Here is a 16,838-nt window from a genome sequence, read left to right as displayed (position 1 = left end):
CCCCAAATTTCCCCTAATAGGCCTGTTTAACCTTTTGGCTAGTCAACTTGGCACTATCATCTACAAAGCTCACACACGAGAAATAGGCAATCAAGTTAAAAAAAATCGAAGCTTGGACTATCGGAGGGGCCCCTGGCAGTAGGACCAGGATCTGTCCCTGGTGCATGAGCTAGCTTGTTGGAGCCCATTCCCTGTGGTGGGATGCCATGCTAGCCTTAATGCAGCGGGGAGGGGCTTGGTCCTGACCCAACTTAATGTGCCAGGCTCTGTTGACTCCCCATCAGAGCCCTTACCTGTCATGAGGAGTAGATGGAGGGTGGTCTGGAAGGGAGGTAGGGGATTGGGGAGGGAGGAGGAGTGGGGAGGAGAACTGTGGTTGAAATGTAAAATGTAATTAAAAAAATTAAAAAAATTTAAAAACTATAGTGTTTTGAGTAAGCTTCTACATTAAACTATGTGTTATTGTTGATACTAAGAGTGTCAGTCCATGGCCTCCATTTGCACATTCCTATGACAGGGATGCTGAACGATTTTTTACGCGTTCAGTGGCCTGTGTGCATTTGCAGTCTACCCGAGTCCTTTGTCCCTTTGCTGATCTGGCAGTTCCGTTGGTAAGTACGTTTTGCACTTTAGCTCTTTACGAGATAAAGAATTAATATAAACTTCTCAAGGCAGAACAATATCTTCAGAGTCTTTTAATTTTTACAAAGCAGCTGGAGAATCTTGGTTCTCCAGGGAACACTCTAGAAAGGTCACAGAGCAAACTGAAATCACCCTTGTGAAGGGGAAGGTGAGAACGGTACCTGGGGAAAACCATGGTGAGACTCCTGCTTTTAAGACCTGTCTCTGAGGCGAGGGGAGGGAAGCACACAGAAGAGGCCAGGGATGCTGAAAGAGGCACTGTGAGGGCCAGGCACGGCAGGCCAGTGGGAACCGTCTGGAAGATGGTTTACCCAGGACCAGACAGTCGCTGGGCATCCAGAAGAGCTTTTAAAGATAAAAGAATGCAGAGGATGCTCCACGCCAGCCCTGTGCTAAAACTCTCGCTAAGGGATTCCTTCTGGAGAGGGCTGGGGAACTTCAGGCCGCAGGAAACTCACTGCACCTGGCTGACAGAGCCTAGGAATGACCAAATCCCCAGCCTGTGGGATTCACGGGTGTGCAAACAGGAACTTGACTGAGAGGCTGCCTCTTGCCTGGGGTGCTTTGATGACGGTGGAGAAAGGGGCAGAGAGGCCCCACCCCGAGCCCAGCCCTTCTGTGTGGTCAGGAGAGGAGGTCGGCCCCTACTGTGCCTGTGGGACCCTGTTCTATCTCCCCCCCCCAAAAGGTCGCAGGACCGTGAGGGGTGGGGGTGGCTTCTGCTACTCCTGTTTTAGTAGAACACCTTCTCCAGGTACGGATTCAAGAACATTCCAGTGGGGTCCAGCTTCTCGCGGATGTCACAGAACTTTCGAAAGGCAGGGTACATTTTCTCAAAGTCCTTCCTGGTGCAATTGTGGGCCTGTGGAAGCAAGCAGACGCAGTAGACTTCGTCTTAACGGAGCTGGCAGGCTACGCTACAAGCCAGGACCCAACGTCTCCGAGCCTGCATTATGACACTGCTCCCCCACCTTCTACACACAGTACAGACTCCCAGACAGAAAGAAAGGGGTTTGGAAAGTAAAGCGGAAGGAATTTAGAATTCATCACTGGTCCCCTCATCCCATAACACCATGGAGTTCCTGGCTCTGGTCCCACCACCGCACAGGCCTTCTCTTTCCTATCTGTTAAATGGACACACAGATCCTTATCCCGTGCACAAGCGCCACAGGATAATCCTATAAAGTGAAGGAAGTTTCTATGAAAATCCCCAAGGGCCCCTTTACTAGCTCAGAGTAATGGAGAGGAGCGGCGCCCTCTGGTGGAAGCAAAGCGCATAGCAGCAGCCCCGTGACGATGGGTGCCGAAGAGTTACCTTTGCCCAGTGGGGTCTGCCTCCAAACTTCTTCATGATGGTCTCATAAGCCTGCCAGTAGTCCAGCCGAGGCACATCCTTGCCATAGGGTCTAGGGCAGAGAAAAGATGATTATCCGGCCTTCCCTGTCTCATGAGGTGCCCCTCCTGCCTCGGGTGCATTCCCAGCAGCCTGCCCTAATCCGGCAGGTGACTGGAGATCCGACTGGCCCTCCCTGCAGGACGGCACAGACAGGACAAGCACCTGAAGGCTTCTGCGCATGGCGCATCCCCAAGACTTTGTCCCCTTTCTGTGTTCATCAGTTGGTACCTGCATATGACTGTGAGTTTAATCTTGGCCAGAGACCCTAAGGTAATGGAGCTGAAAATTTTCTCACTTCCTGCCTGGACTTTGCTTTACACAGGTTAGCTACCGTAGTGTAAAACAGAGACAGTGTAATGCACAGGCAGAGAGTCTGACAACAGCAAGGGTTCTACCCCACGCCCTGCAGGGCCCTGTCACCTGTACATGATGATGTTCATGTAGCAGCTGTCTCTCTGGAAGCAAGGGCTCAGCAGGATCTCATCACCTCGGGTGAAGCGCACCTCCACGGGGAAGTGGGCTACCACATGGGGGTGGGCCTCCAGCATGGCCTTCAGCTCCAGCAGGGCCTCCTTGGTCTTCTCCCTGCCCAGGAGAGACCCCAGAGTAAGAAGGCACTGCCCCAGTCCCCCTCCATGGTTCCATTCAGGGCTCCCGGGGAACCTCAGCCCAGGCAATAGGGACTCCCAGCTCTAGAGGGTCCCTGCTTTTCATAGTAGGCCTGGGGGCGTGCGCTACCTGGGGATGGCCCAGTCTTGGACGTGCTGTTTGAAGCGACACTCGTAGGTGAAGATCTTGTGGCTGAGGTTGCTGCTCTTCTTCTTATGGCTGAACAGCAGCCAGAAGAAGAAGCGGTTGATCCAGCCCACGAGGAATGGCCAGTAGGTGCTGGAGGGGACAGGGCAGAGAGGCAGAGTGTGTGTGTGTGTGTGTGTGTGAGCAATTACTGTGTGTCAGCTGTGGGCTGAGTTCTTTCCACATCAGGCCCTCACTCTTCACTTCTACACTCCTAGTGGCCTTGCTGTATACAGGTTTAAGCCAGTATGGTGTTGGTCTCCTACTGCCAGCCCTTAAGACTATGTGCAGGATCTTGTCACTTTGTACCACGCAATAACAGATGTCTATGTCTCAAAGCCTTATGGGATAGCCAGGTCAAGGCAGAGTGTGGTTTTAATTTCTGCAGGTGCCTGCCGGGTTTAGTTCCATAAAGAATGTGCTGTTTGCTCTCCGTCTACACCCTGGGAACTGTGATTCAATGCTGCCAAGAGAAAGAAGCTAAAGGGGGCCAGTGTCTTGGGAGAGGGTCTTGGGCTAGACTCTTGTCCCTAGATACAATGCTGGGAGTTCCCTGGGGGACTATAGAAAGAGAGCTCAGTGCTTCCTGGGCCAAGACACAACTGCCTCTCAGCTTTTGGCTCTAGAAAGTTCACCATGCCATTGTTCACACACACACACACACACACACACGCACGCACGCACGCACACACACACACACACAGGATTCCTCTTTGGCTGGTGGTGCATTCAGGAAACAATTAGATCACGAGGTGGGTGCTGCCTTCTTAGTGAGTTGACACACCATCAGGGAGTTCTCAGTTGTGTGGACTCTCAGGAGATAGGGCTCAGGTGGGAGGAATCAGGTCACTAGGAGTGTGCCTCTGAATGTGTATCTACCCACAGACCTTTCATTTCTCTGCTTCCTGCCTGCTGTGAGGTGGTCAGTTCTTCACCGCTATGTCCTCACCTTGAGTCTCTGCCTCAGCCCCAACAGTAGGGACATCAATGACCATGGACTGGGACCTCTGAACTCATGAGCCTAAATAAGCCTCCCTTCCTTTAAGATGACATTCTCAGGTGTGTTGTCACAGCAACAAAACACTGATGCTCAGAATCCACTCACCCATCCATCCACCAAATTATCCATCCATCCATCCATCCATCCATCCATCCATCCATCCATCCATCCAAACTGCCCATTCATCCATCCAACCACCAAATCGCCCATCCATCCATCCATCCATCCATCCATCCATCCATCCATCCATCCATCCATTCATCTACCCACCTACCAAACCATCCATCCATCCATCCATCCATCCATCCATCCATCCATCCATCCGCCAAACCACCCATCCACCACTTTTCCTGTACTCCTGCTGACTTGTTACACGCACTGCTCATGTGGACTCAACCCTCTCCTTCAGTCTCATAGTCCCCTTGCCTTTCCCAAGTCCACAGGCTGCCAGCTCCCAGGGTGCTTTACTCTCCTTCAAATCCTCGTGACTTTTGTTGTTTTTAGAATATACCCAAGCTCTCCATGTGATTCCAGTGTGTGGCCAGAGCTGAAACCATGGCCCTAGACCCAGGAGGCAGACCCAGTTTGCAGGTGCAAAGGCAGGGACTCTTCTCATGGACTGTGTCCTCCACAGCATACAAATAGATGGGATAGAAGTCCCATGGCATTCCTACCTGATCCAGAGCAAGAATTCCAATAGGTAGAGTCCGATGGCACAGTCCCAAAACCAGCTAGATGCAGAGGAGGGGGGCTAGAAGGATAAGTATTAGAGCTAGGCACCAGGGCTCAACTTCTGACTTGTTTATCATGATGTCCCATTAGAAGACTGTTGTGGAATATTATTTTAAGATGTGTTATATTCGTTTATGCTGTGGAATGAATATTTGTTCAATGATGTGAAGATATCTTGCAATATTCTGTGGAATATTTGTTCAATGATGCAAAGATATCTTGCAGTCTTTTCTGTTATATTTGTTTAATTCTGTAAAGCTGTGTCAATTGCCTGTTCTAAAACACTGTGTTGGTCTAATAAAGAGTTGAACAGCCAATAGGTAGGCAAGACCAAGGATTGGTGGGGATGGAGGTAGAGAGAATAAATAGGAGGAGAAATTTGGGAAGAAAAGATGAACAAGGAAAAGAAGGAGAAGCCAGGCAGTGCATGCCTTTAATGCAAGCACTTGGGAGGCAGAGGCAGGCAGATCTCAGTGAGTTCACGGCCAGCCTGGTATACAAAGTGAGTTCCAGCACAGCCAGGAAAGTTACAGAGAGAAACCCTGTCTCAAAAAGAGAAAGAAAGAAAGAAAGAAAGAAAGAAAGAAAGAAAGAAAGAAAGAAAGAAAGAAAGAAAAAGAGGGGACACCAGGGGCCAGCTGCCCAGCCAGACATGGAGTAAGAGTGAAAGTAATAAGATATACATAAGTAAAGGGAAAAGCCCAGTCAAGAGGTAGATGGGATAATTTAAATTAATAAAAGCTGGCTAGAAACAAGCCAAGCTTAGGCTGGGCATTCATAAGAAAGAATTAGCCTCTTTGTGATTTATTTGGGAGCTGGGTGGCAGCCCCCCCCACCCCATAAGAGCAACTGTAAAAGACATGTCCCAGGAGGGATTAATGTTAGAGGAGGAGGGAGGAAAGTAAGATGGCCAGGACAACTGGAAGCCTTTTTCCATGGCAAAGTTAATTTCCACCATGTGGATCCCAGGAATTGAACTCAGGTCATCAGGTCAGGCTTAACAGTCGCTGTCTTTTCTGGTGATCCTATGATCCAGGTGTTCAGCAGTCACCTTCACAAACCCTGTACTGTCCCCTACACACAGGAGGATTTGGACACCACCGACATTCATTTTTAAATTATGGCATTTTAAAGGCTCATTTTGTGTATGCTTATATGTGTATCTGTGCACCTGTGCAGGCCAGAAGCCAATACTGAGCATCTTCTTTAGTCTCTCCATCTTAATTTCTTGAGACAGTCTCACATTGAACCTGGAGCTTACCCAGTAGCTGGACTGACTGGCCACTGAGCCCCAGGATTCCTCCCATCGCTACTTCCTCAGTAGAGATACAGATGTGTGCTACCACCCAAAGCCTCTTTATATTTATTTTTTCTGGATGCTGGGGACGCTGCAAACATGACAAGCACTTTATCAGCTGAGCCAACAACACCTCAGCTGGTAAGTGATGGCTTTTTTTGTTGTGGAATAGAATATTACTTTAACTAGGTAAAGATGTGTTATATTTGTTTATGTGACAGACTATTTAACTAGGTAAAGGTGTATTACATTTGTTTATGCTGCATCTGTTTCATTATGTAAAGATGTGTTTCTGTTTTACCTTGCCTGCCTAAGGCATCTGATTGGTCTAATATAAAGCTGAACAGCCAATAGCTAGGCAGTAGAGGGATAGATGGGGCTGGCAGGAAGAGAGAAAAAGTAGGAGGAGGAAGTTCAACTCTAGTGGAGGAGAAGACCAGGAAGACAAAGGAGGAGAAGCCCAGAGCTAGTCAGTCATGGAGTAGGACATACAGAATGAAGGGAAAGTAAAAAAGCTGAGGCAAAATGTAGAAGAGGAGAAACAGGTTAGTTTCAGTTTTTAATAAGAGCTAGTGGGACAAGCATAAGACGTGAGCATTCAGAATGAATAATAAGTCTCCGAGTCATGATTTGGGAGCTGGTTGGTGGCCCTAAAGAAAGCCTGCTACATTTCTTTCCTTCTGTTAAGAAGCCCCATACCTGCAAGGCTGTGACTAAAGGAGACAAAATAGGATTTTTCTTCAACTGAAGTGGAAGAGCGGAAGTGTTAGAGAAGGAAGGATCCTGTGGGCCAGGCCAGCTGTCTCACACTCATCCATCCTGTCTGCTCCTCCATGTACTTCAGTTCTCTCTGTCTCCCTCCCACATCTAGGTTTTGACATGCCGGACCCCATCTTAGCCACGTTCCTTCCCACCTTCGCCTGTCTCATCCTCTCTTCATGTTCAATGACAAGCCCATTTCCCTAGGCATCAGGACAACAAATGTCAGCTACCCTGGGATAGGGAGGGTGTGCAGGATGCGGTGAGGATGGACAGTGAGTACTCTACTAACCAGCAGCCCCCTGCTCCGGGATGCTGGGCCAGGTTGGGCCCTCACTGTGTTTACCTTATTGGTGTGGTCTTGGTAGATGATGCTGACGTTCTCACTGTGGGGAAACCAGAGGAAGCGGAAGTATTCTGACTTCTTCAGGTGGCTGTCTAGGTTGTCCAGGACCTGGCACAAGAGGGAAGGAAGTAGGAGAGAAGATCTTGACGTCAACTTGGTTAGATTGAGAAACACCTGGATTAGTGAAAGCCCTGAGTGGGTCTAGGTGAGTGTCTCCAGAGATGATTGGATTGTGCAGACTCTGACCAAATCAATGAGTCAGGCTCTTTTCTTTTCTTTCTTTTTTTTTTTTTTAAGTTTTTTTGAGACAGGGTTTCTCTGTGTTAATAACTCTGGCTATTCTTAATTTGCCGTGTAGACCAAGCTGGCCTCAAACTCAGAGATCTGCCTGCTTCTGCCTCCTGAGTGCTGAGATTAAAGGTGTGAGCTGCTGCCACCACCACCTGCCCAAGCCAAGCTATTGATGGATTCATAATATGAAGATATTATCGGAAGGTCAGAGCTGAGGCATAACTGGTCCCTGCCTGTACCCCACTTCCTCTGCTTCCTGCTGTCTACTCTGCTCTCCCTGCTGTGATGGGCAGAATGCCCTGCAACTGTAAGCTCAAAGGAACCCTTCTTCCTTTAACATGTGCCTATCTCTCATTGGTGACCACCATGCAAAAGAAACTGGTACAGGAAGAAGCTCTCAGTCACAGAGAGAAGTCAATAAACCCAAGTCCAGGCCTGGGCATGTTTTGGTTTATTTCAAATTGAAGAAAATACTGAAGTTGTCTTAATATTACCAAATAGGAGTTGGGTGTGGTAGTACATGTGTTTAATCCCAGCACTCGGGAGGCAGAGGTAGGTGGATTTCTGTGAGTTTGAGGCCAGCCTGGTGTACAGAGTGAGTTCCAGGACAGCTAAAGGTGGACAGACAAACCCTGTCTGTTGGTCAAAAGCTCCAGATTAAGCATCAGTACATTCTAGCTGGACTTGGAAGCAGGACAAAAGATTTAACAATGCAGCATGCAAAATTACAACCTCTTTCTGCTGGAACATGGTCCTAGATACATACACATCCCTTCCTAGCCTGCGATGGTCCTTTTCTCCTGCACCTTTAGGAGCCCCTCTGCAGCTGTTCTCATGGAGGTCAGCGATGGCCTCCTGGGATTGATCTGATTCCCTGCAGCATGCTGTGGACACCCATTCCTGCTGCTTTGGGAACCCCACCTTTCCTCACTACCTCCATTCCTGCCTAGCTAACCCCTCTGGGCTCTCTCGTCAGTCAAATGCGCTGCCTTCAAAGGCTCCTCTTTCACAAAAGCCCCCTTTTGCGGGGTGACAGACCATCTCATTGATCAGTTTCCCAGGGGTTTCTCTGCCACTGCCTGACCTGTGTCTACTAGATTCCTACCCTGACTCCCTAACTGACCTCCCCTCCTTAGGATGTGACCATGTTTAGAGACTGGGCCCAGATCTCAGCCTGTGGTGTCTTCCATGGTAAGGGAGTCCTGGCATGTCCCCTCATAGGACAGGTGCCAGTCAGTGCCTGAGAACAGCTAGTCCTCAGGGTTTCCTGGGGCAGATCTCCGCTCAAACCCCTTCTACATCTACAGCTCAAGTAAATCTTGAGGCTCTTCTGGGTCTTAAAGTTCACCATGTTTCTGACCAGTCTCTCTTGGGACACGAAAGAAAGGGGGTGTGTGTGAAATGAAAACCCCTCTCCCTCAGGACACCAGAGGTCCACGGGAACTGTCTGAGGGTGAGGACCCCTGGTTGGGCCCTCCATTTGTTTTCTGAGGCTGGGCAGTGGAGAGCGGAAGGCTAGTACCTCCTTGAGGGTTGAAGGGAAGGAGGTCTCCTGGAGGTGGAACTGTGGCACGCACTGCAGAGTCACGGTGAGGATGATGCCCAGACAGCCCAGGTGCACTCGTGCAGCCTGGAACACCTCCACGTTGCTTGACTCGGAGCATTCCAGAACTGTCCCGTCAGCCTTCATCAGGGTCAAGGCCACCACCTGGCAGAGGGCGAGGTGTCACTCTTAATAGCCCGCTCAGAACCACCCAGCTTTCAGACTTGTACAACAGAGACCAGGCAGCACTTACTCCCAGGAGCCACCATGGCCAGCCACACAGCTTCCTAGCTAGGTGTCTTATACTACTCTGAGAGGGCATTCTGGGAACCGGGGGAGAAATGGGTGAGAGGAAAGCTGAACCTGGCATCAGCGCTCAACTCTCAGGAGTGTGGAGTACATTGTCACAGGGACCCTGCTGGCTTGGCCTCTCCTCCATCATTCTGTGACCTCACAGGCAAGAAGCAGCTAACCTCCACTGCCTGGTGATACTCTGCTGCCTGGAGAAACAGATCCGCAGGAGATGTGCTTCACAAGGCTGAGTGAGCACATGTGTACCCTCAGATGAGACAGCGGATTGAGATCCCAACAGCCTTCCTCGTCAACAGAGGACTCCTCCCACCCCCAGGAAATGCATTCTCCTGCTTAGCCTCACCTGACTAGAAAGTTTGGGTTTCTGCGAGTGTTGAGGCCTTTGGTTGCAAACTGAGGGAGGTCCCCGGGGTCCCCACTTGCAGAAGGGCTTTCTCTCATGGCTATCGGGGTCCTTCTCTGTACTCTGCTACCTGCTCATTTGGATGGAAATCGCTTCTGACACACGCAGTTGGTGGTTGGTTGCTCAGGGAGAGAGGACAGCTACAGCTGAACTAATCCTGATTAACAGTGACCGGAGAGCAGAGAGGAGGAACTGACAGAAGTGGGACACCGTGGCCAGCTGTGGGGACAGGGTGGCATCTCGGTATTTGTTGTACCGTTGGAGATTCAGAGCCTTGAGGAGAGCAGGCCAGTGAGAGACGCTTCTTGAGCATCTGAAGGCCTGTGCAGGGTGGGGCTCTGAATTAGTCACTCCTGTGACCTCAACAGGTGACAGCCATCACTACTTAGGAAGGTAGGAGGATCAAGTGTGAAGCCTGGGACTAACCTCCCACTGTAAGCCGACGCAATACGAGAGCTGGCCACCTTTTTACCTTGAATCTGAAATGTCCCCCACAGGTGCATGGGTTAAAGTCTTGGTTGCCAGTTGATGGGTCTGGAGGAAGCCGTTAAATCATGATAGATTTGACCTCAGTGATCCATGGGTTGACTATTAGTTTGATGGAGGTTGTGAAAAAGTCAAGAGTTGGGTCTAACTGGAAGAAATATACTACTGGGGGTGTGCCCTGGAAGGACCTCTCCTGCTCTCGGTCCCTTCTTTTGCCATCCCTGGTTCCTAGCTGCTGTGTAGCAAACAGCTTTCCTGGGTCTTACCTGTCCTCTAAACCCACTGAGTAAAAATATACCTTTCCTTCTTGAAGCGCATTTCTCTCAGACACTGTTACGGTATCAAAAAGCGACCAATATCGTGGTCATCTGCATGACTGCAATGCAGAACAAGCCCCACCTCTTTGGTTCCAGGCCTGCTCAGTGGGGCTTCCAAAGAAAAGTAACCAATAAATCCTATGTGTGTGTTAATGAGTGACCCCCTTAAATTAGTTTTACACCCTGACGACCAGCGCGGAGCAACTGACATGACCATCTTTGACATCGGTCCTAGACAGTGATGCACTGGGCTCATCTCTTGGGAGTGCTGCCTATATCCCCAGAGACCACTGGGCCCCTGCGGCAGTAAGCCCGGCTTTGAGAAGGCAATGGCCATGAGGGACCCCAAGTTGGCAGTGTGGAGAGTTGAAAGTGTTTGGTTTCAGAAAGGCCATTCCTGAGGCAGGTAGCTCTGAACTGCCATTCGGCCAGACACCGTTCAATGAGTGCTAACTCATGACCTTCACACTGTGTCCTCTCTCTGTGGGTTGGGCTATCTTCGTTTTGACTGAGGATTTTGACAGCAATGTACCCAGAAGCTAGGGACCCTACCAGTGTACACAGACCCAGGGAGAGATGGATTAAAATAAACTTTTTTTTTTTTTTTTAAATGAGGACAGACAGATTCTGCCACAGGTTACCCCTATGCTTTTTTTTTTGCAGGCCCTACCTCCACTGCTACCCTGGGGAGTCCCATCCCCCGCCTGGCTCCTGGTTATAACTTCCAAAGGAATTGGTGCCCCTTGCCCTGTGCTTCCTATGAGGATGTACAGGGGTGGGGATGAGAGTGTCCCTTGGGGTGGCTAAGGCCATGACAAACCTGGGGCTCCTTCAGGCCTGGTAAGGTTTAGGGAAGGAAGTGGCATTTCTAGGGGGCACTTTCAAGTGTCTCAGGCCCATGCAGAGATGGACCTAACCTGTCATGGACCTAGGGGACTCACTCACCTGGGTGGGCAGGATGCCATGCTTGATCCCCGTGTTATGTGTGCCAGACCCAATGACGCCAGCAATTGTCACATCGGACACCGCTCCTAGACTGTGCTCAGCAGGTGGAGCGAGGGAGACAGAGAGCAGTCAGACTTCTCAGGGAGCCCCAGATGCATCCATGCTCTCTGGGACAGAAGACCCTCTTTCTCCCTGAGAATCCCCCCACTCCCCTTCGACGGCCTAGCTTGTGGTCAGCCCATCTCTTCAGGCCTCGGTTCCCTGACCTCCATGACCAGCAGATGAGCAGGTTGGGGCATGGGCCCTTTTGCAGGGAGGCTTGACTTATATTTAGCCTTTGAGGTCTCTGTAGCCCTTTCCCTGCCTACCAAAGGCATCTTCTCTAAGCAGAACCACAGGTTCTGCTTGAGACTCCTCTGCTCCCAAAGCACCAAGGCTCTGGTACCTCCCTGGTTCTAAACACACAGCTATCCCAGCAGGTCTAGGTAGGTGAGTCTCCCTGAGCTGGAAGGGAAGGAAGGGGAGAGGGCCCAGACACCTGTCCTACTTGGAACCCACACAACTTCCTCAGGGCTCTAGGGAGAAAGCTAAGCTCCTTTTGACTAGGGGTCCAGGCCCAGAATGAGTCATGCTGAACTTAGGGAGCCCTGAAGTCTTTCGGTCCCCTCAACATGTCACTGATGTTGAACCTCCTTCCTGTACAGTACTGGTCAGTATCTGTATCTACCTGCCCCCTGCTGGAGCTCCTGTTAGGTGGGTCTGGGTTTCCTTTGTCTTTACATCTCCAGAGCCTAAACATGGCCTATACATGGCGGTCACCCTATAAATACCCTAGCCATCCTGACCTTGGGAGAGAGGTGGGGACAATGGTTTCCATAGTGTAGAATTGTGGGACCTGTGCTAGAAAGGTGAGGTGAGCTGACCCCAACACCTGAAGATCAACCCCAGATTTCCACAGAGTTAATAACAGTTGCAGTGAGATTTCTACACCACTGTTCAGACATCTGGTGGTACTTTCTCAGAGTTACCCTGTGAGCTGCATTTGACTGCTGTGCTGATGGTAACCCTAGGACTAAGGTGAGCAATGACAAATGCATTTGGGTAGAAGGACCAGAAGGCCATGGCATGAAGGGCCACCTTGTCTTTCTGTCCCTCCCTGGGCTGGTTTTACCTGCCTTTGTGTTTTGGGCTCTGGTAGCTGTTTTTTTTGCCAATTTTGGGAAAGACCAATCCTCGGTTGCCTCATCCTGGTTCAAGACCATTGACCAATGCTCAAAACTCTGCTCAACTTGGACCTTTCCCCCCCTCTTAACCCATGGGGCATGACGAGTAAAGCCATCCCAAGTGGGAAGGGCAGAGCTCTGAGGAAGGGGTACACCCCAAGTGTTGACTGTCTCACTGCCAGATCCTTGAGTGTGGGGGCCCAGAGCAAGGAGGGGAGAGGCACCTCTGGCCCAGTGGGGGCCGGAGGAGGGGCTCTTACTTGGACATGGCCAACCCATGCTTGTCCAGCTGTAGATGCAGGTCAGCCAGGAGGATACCAGCTTCTACCTTCACCTGCTTCTTCTTCGCGTCCACCTGCCAGAGTCAGCACAGGCTGGGAGGAGCTAGGCCACATTCGGGCCCTTGGTCCCCCAGTCAGAGCCCTCTGGAATGTGAGTATGGCTATCCTAGCCTGCGGTCAGCTTGAGCCACTTTTCAATCTGAATGGGGGTACTGAGCCCAAGAATGCTGGGACACTGGGGAAAAGTTTGTCTTTGAAACAGAATCTTATTATGGAGTCCCGGTTGGCCTCAAAGGTACAATCCTCTTGTACCAGCCTTCCAAGCAGAGGGATTACAGATGCACGCCTCAGTCCCTTGCTTCTGGTCTCACAAAGTCAGCTCTTTATTTAGTTTTGTAAGTGGAACCCCAGGGCTTTGCACATGCTGGGCAAACACTCTTGACTGAGCCTCCCTTTAGGCCTTCAGGGATGTCCGTGCAACTTCTCCTTTCACAGGCAAAGGGAAGGAGAGCCAGAGAAGCCAAGAGCTTTGCCCTGGGACTCTTGGGCTAGGATGGGGGGCTGGGCCACACCCACGCTCCTCACCTTGTCCCCACTGGGAAGGTGTGGACAGGGTCTGTTGCCACAGGGCCTGGTCATGCTATTTGGAGGACAAAGTCTCAGACTGCTCTCACCCCAAGGACCTGGGCAATGGCTAACTGTGGGATCCTGAGATCTGACCGCAGCCAGGGGCTATTTCAAGATCCAAGGTCATGCAAACAGAAAAGTTGGTGGCAGAGCTGGGACGAGGATCCACACCAGCCCAACCACGAAGCGCTTGCTCGTACAGCCACCCAGGGCCCGGAGCTTGGAAAATCAATTGCTGAAGTCCAGTTCTCACTAATTAGCAATCAGAGTTAATTACTGCCATGACTGATGTTTGCTAAGAGACAGAGCCTGCCAGTCTGAGCAAATACGGGCACAGGATAGGAACCTAGGTCATCGCTAGCTGGCTGTGGGGAAGGGAGAGAATTCTGTGGAATTCAGCTCAGGGGAGCCGGTCCTGGCAGGTGAGGACTGAAGTCCTATGCACATGTTTCTGGGATCCCGTGTCCCTAGTAGGCAAACTGCATGGACAATATTGCAATAGGAAGCTAGTGGCAGTTCTGAGTCTGGGTCCAGCTTTGCTGTTGTTTGCTGTGTGACCACAGGCAAGTCACTGCAAGTCTCTGATCTTCATGTCTCTTTGTAAGCCTAGTTCAATGTCGCTTTGGGTTCTTGTGGAGTAGTCACTGTGATTCTACTCTTTGAGAGTCTGTTTCTCCACACCTCTTTGAAAGAGGTAGAATGGAAGCTATAGCAAGTGAAGGGATGGACATCTTCTTGTGGCCAGGCCAGGCAGACTTGACAAGTAGCCTGAGCAAGCCCAGAGAGGGCTCAGGTGACAGACAGTTACTCAGGACGGCCAGGGATCAGGGTGTCACTCTGGGGACCCAGAGCAGGAAGAGTCTGAGGACTAAGGCCACGACTGGGACACACATGGAGTCCGGGACACAGGCTGAAGCTATCAGCTTAGGAACAGGCTGGGGAAGAGAGCCACGGGCCCCAGTACCTCCAGAACCCGGTTCATCTTGCCCATGTGGATCATGAAGCCATCAGTGCAGGCGATGTCTGAAGGGGAGTGGCCACCGCCCACCACCTTCACTCTCTTGTTCTGCTGCCGAGCCAGGGCCAGCACCTGCCAAGACAACATTAGTCAGTAAGGATCTGCTCAGAGAGAAAGCCAGGGGCCCCTCGGGGCCAGGTGTAGTCTGTAGCGGGTGGGAAGAAATTGAAGAGTGAACCTTTGGCATTAGTGGACCTGGCCTGGTTCCAGAGAGCCAGAGAGATGGGCTTCTAGGTAAGCTGGGACTAATACATCTCAGAAACCATCGTCTTATGTAGCTATGCCAAAAGCACACTCCTGGTTCCCTCCCTCATCCCTTAATTGCCACCAAAGTCAGTTTGCTTTCCAGCTTCTTACCCATTCCTGATGCTTCTTTCTTGTCTCTTTAGGGTACAGCCCTCAATCCCTTCACTAGTGTCCTTCCCCGGCAACCCTGATCCTTCTCAGAAAGTCATCTCCGATGTGAGTGTAAGTGCGTATCTATGCATGTGTGCTTATGTATGTGCACAAGCACTCATGCATATATGTATAGGTGTGCAAACCCATGTATATATGTGTGTGTGCATGTCTATAGATGTGCATATGTATGCACAGGCCTAAATGCATATATATGCATAAATGTGCATTTGTAACAGGTATCTATGCACAGGTCTGTGTGTCTGTGTATAGATGTATGAATGTGTGTGTGCATTTGTACAGTTGCATGCACATAGGCCTGTGTGTGCATATGCATATGAATGCGTACATGCATGTGTATATACATAGGTCTGCATGCATATGCATCTATCTGCACAAGCATGCATGAATATGTGCACATGTGTGTGCGCATGCCCGTGCACAAGTGTTTGCATGGAGTTCACTGCAGAAGTCTGAGATGGGAGTACAGACATGGCTGCTTTTGGCACATGGCTGTGCACACCTTGCGGTGGGCATGGAAATTACAGCCCTCTGCTGGGCAGACCTGAAGCTGGGGGAAGCAGGAAGAGGAGCTTAGGGTTTACCTAAGCAGGACAGCAGTTAGGGACTGTGGTGGGCTTAGACCAGGAAGCCCCCCACTGACCTCTGTTCCAGGGCCAGGACTGTGGCTGCAGACTGTGCAGCCCATGTGGTGTTGAACCCACCTCTCTGACCTCCTCCACTGATGTGGGCTGGTAATACATCTCTGGGCAGCAGCCATAGGTCTTCGCCCAGTTTTGGAACTGGAACCCTTTGCATCCATGGACCTGTACCAGGAAGAAAGCCAGGTCTCAGCTGGTGAGCAGCCACTCTGTCCTAATTGTAGGCTGTCACATCACCAACCCCACATCCCACACACAGTGCAGAGCCCCGGCTCCCTTTGGTTGCCAAGGTTCTTAGGTCAGGGCCACTTAGGAAGATCAAACGGGTGGCGGCTACTCTGAAGCTGGTGTCCCACACAGGGCTTCCTGGTGTTATCTTGTGATTCCCTCCTGATCAGACAGAAGGGAATTCGGCCAGTTCTGAGGCCAAGGGGATGGCTCAGGTCAAACAACAAGGGAACCTGATAAACCAGACCTCAGATCAATCCGTACTCCAGGCACGTGACGGCTCAGCAGATAAGAGTGCTGGAGGCCAGGGGCTGCAGGGAAAGAGCTGGAAGAGGTGGCCCAGGAGACAAGGGCTGGGACCTGGCTTCTCTAGCAGGGTGTGTCTCAGGGGCTGAATGGCAATATCATCTTCTTGACCTCCAGCCTGGGAATCAGAATCCTGTTGCACACCTCTGTATAGCCAGTCAGACACTGTATAGCTGGGTCTTTTATATGTCATCTCTTATTAGATCTTATAATAATGTCACCAAATAGAGGATATTAGTCCTCTTTCAGCTGCCAAAAAATCAAGGCTCAGAGAGGTGAAACGGTCTTCCCCAAGCTTGCAGAGACCCAATTGAAGGCATTAAGAGTCCAACCTAGGCTTTCTACCTCTTTTAATGCCCCAACAGTTCCAAGAAGCACTTGGAGGATCCCCATGGCCCTTCCCATGACTCCAGCCTCAGCCTGACTTTGCCATCCCGCACCTGTTTTACAGGTGCACACTCCCATACCTGACTCACACAGGTGCTGCCTGGACACAGCTGACCTGATCTACTAGCTGCATCATGTCCCCCCTCCCCCGTCATTCCTACCATGGTTCCCGTGGTCTGTGGTGTCAGACAACTTGAAGCGTTCCCAGGAAAGTCGCACAAAGCCCTAGGCAGTAGGGGCAGTGGTCAGGCAACCTCAGCTCTGGGTTACCTCAGGCAGAATGGGACTGGTGGTTTGGTCACCAAGGCGTTTGGGCCGGGCAGGTAAACAGTGCCGAGCGGGCTCCTCCCCCTGCAAAATCCAGACAATCCCTGTAAATAGTATCTGGGCCCTGCCCCCTGCCTGGATGTTCCCAAGAAGGCTGAAAGGTAGACAGACATTCAACC

The 16,838-nt window shown here is 50.9% G+C and overlaps 1 protein-coding gene across 1 annotated transcript in view; it reads right to left on the bottom strand.

Annotated features, from left to right (window-relative positions):
- Nucleotides 1-663: 663 nt before the first annotated feature.
- Nucleotides 664-16,838, bottom strand: part of LOC126507586 (L-gulonolactone oxidase) — a 19,709-nt gene continuing 3,534 nt past the window's right edge. Inside the window, exons 2-13 of the mRNA XM_050152135.1 lie at nt 16,554-16,743; nt 15,535-15,636; nt 14,360-14,485; nt 12,748-12,842; nt 11,265-11,355; nt 8,781-8,966; nt 6,968-7,075; nt 4,508-4,584; nt 2,777-2,926; nt 2,459-2,623; nt 1,958-2,048; nt 664-1,504 (exon numbers count right to left, since the gene is read on the bottom strand). Coding sequence (XP_050008092.1) covers nt 1,376-1,504; nt 1,958-2,048; nt 2,459-2,623; nt 2,777-2,926; nt 4,508-4,584; nt 6,968-7,075; nt 8,781-8,966; nt 11,265-11,355; nt 12,748-12,842; nt 14,360-14,485; nt 15,535-15,636; nt 16,554-16,556 — 1,323 coding nt within the window. The 5' untranslated portion in view covers nt 16,557-16,743 and the 3' untranslated portion in view covers nt 664-1,375. The remainder of the gene's footprint in view (nt 1,505-1,957; nt 2,049-2,458; nt 2,624-2,776; nt 2,927-4,507; nt 4,585-6,967; nt 7,076-8,780; nt 8,967-11,264; nt 11,356-12,747; nt 12,843-14,359; nt 14,486-15,534; nt 15,637-16,553; nt 16,744-16,838) is intronic.

The sequence above is a fragment of the Alexandromys fortis genome, unplaced genomic scaffold (assembly GCF_014885135.2).
Source record: "Alexandromys fortis isolate MF-2015 unplaced genomic scaffold, M_Fortis_MF-2015_v1.1 scaffold_75, whole genome shotgun sequence".
Classification (NCBI taxonomy): domain Eukaryota; kingdom Metazoa; phylum Chordata; class Mammalia; order Rodentia; family Cricetidae; genus Alexandromys; species Alexandromys fortis.
This window is presented reverse-complemented; position numbering and strand designations above follow the sequence as displayed.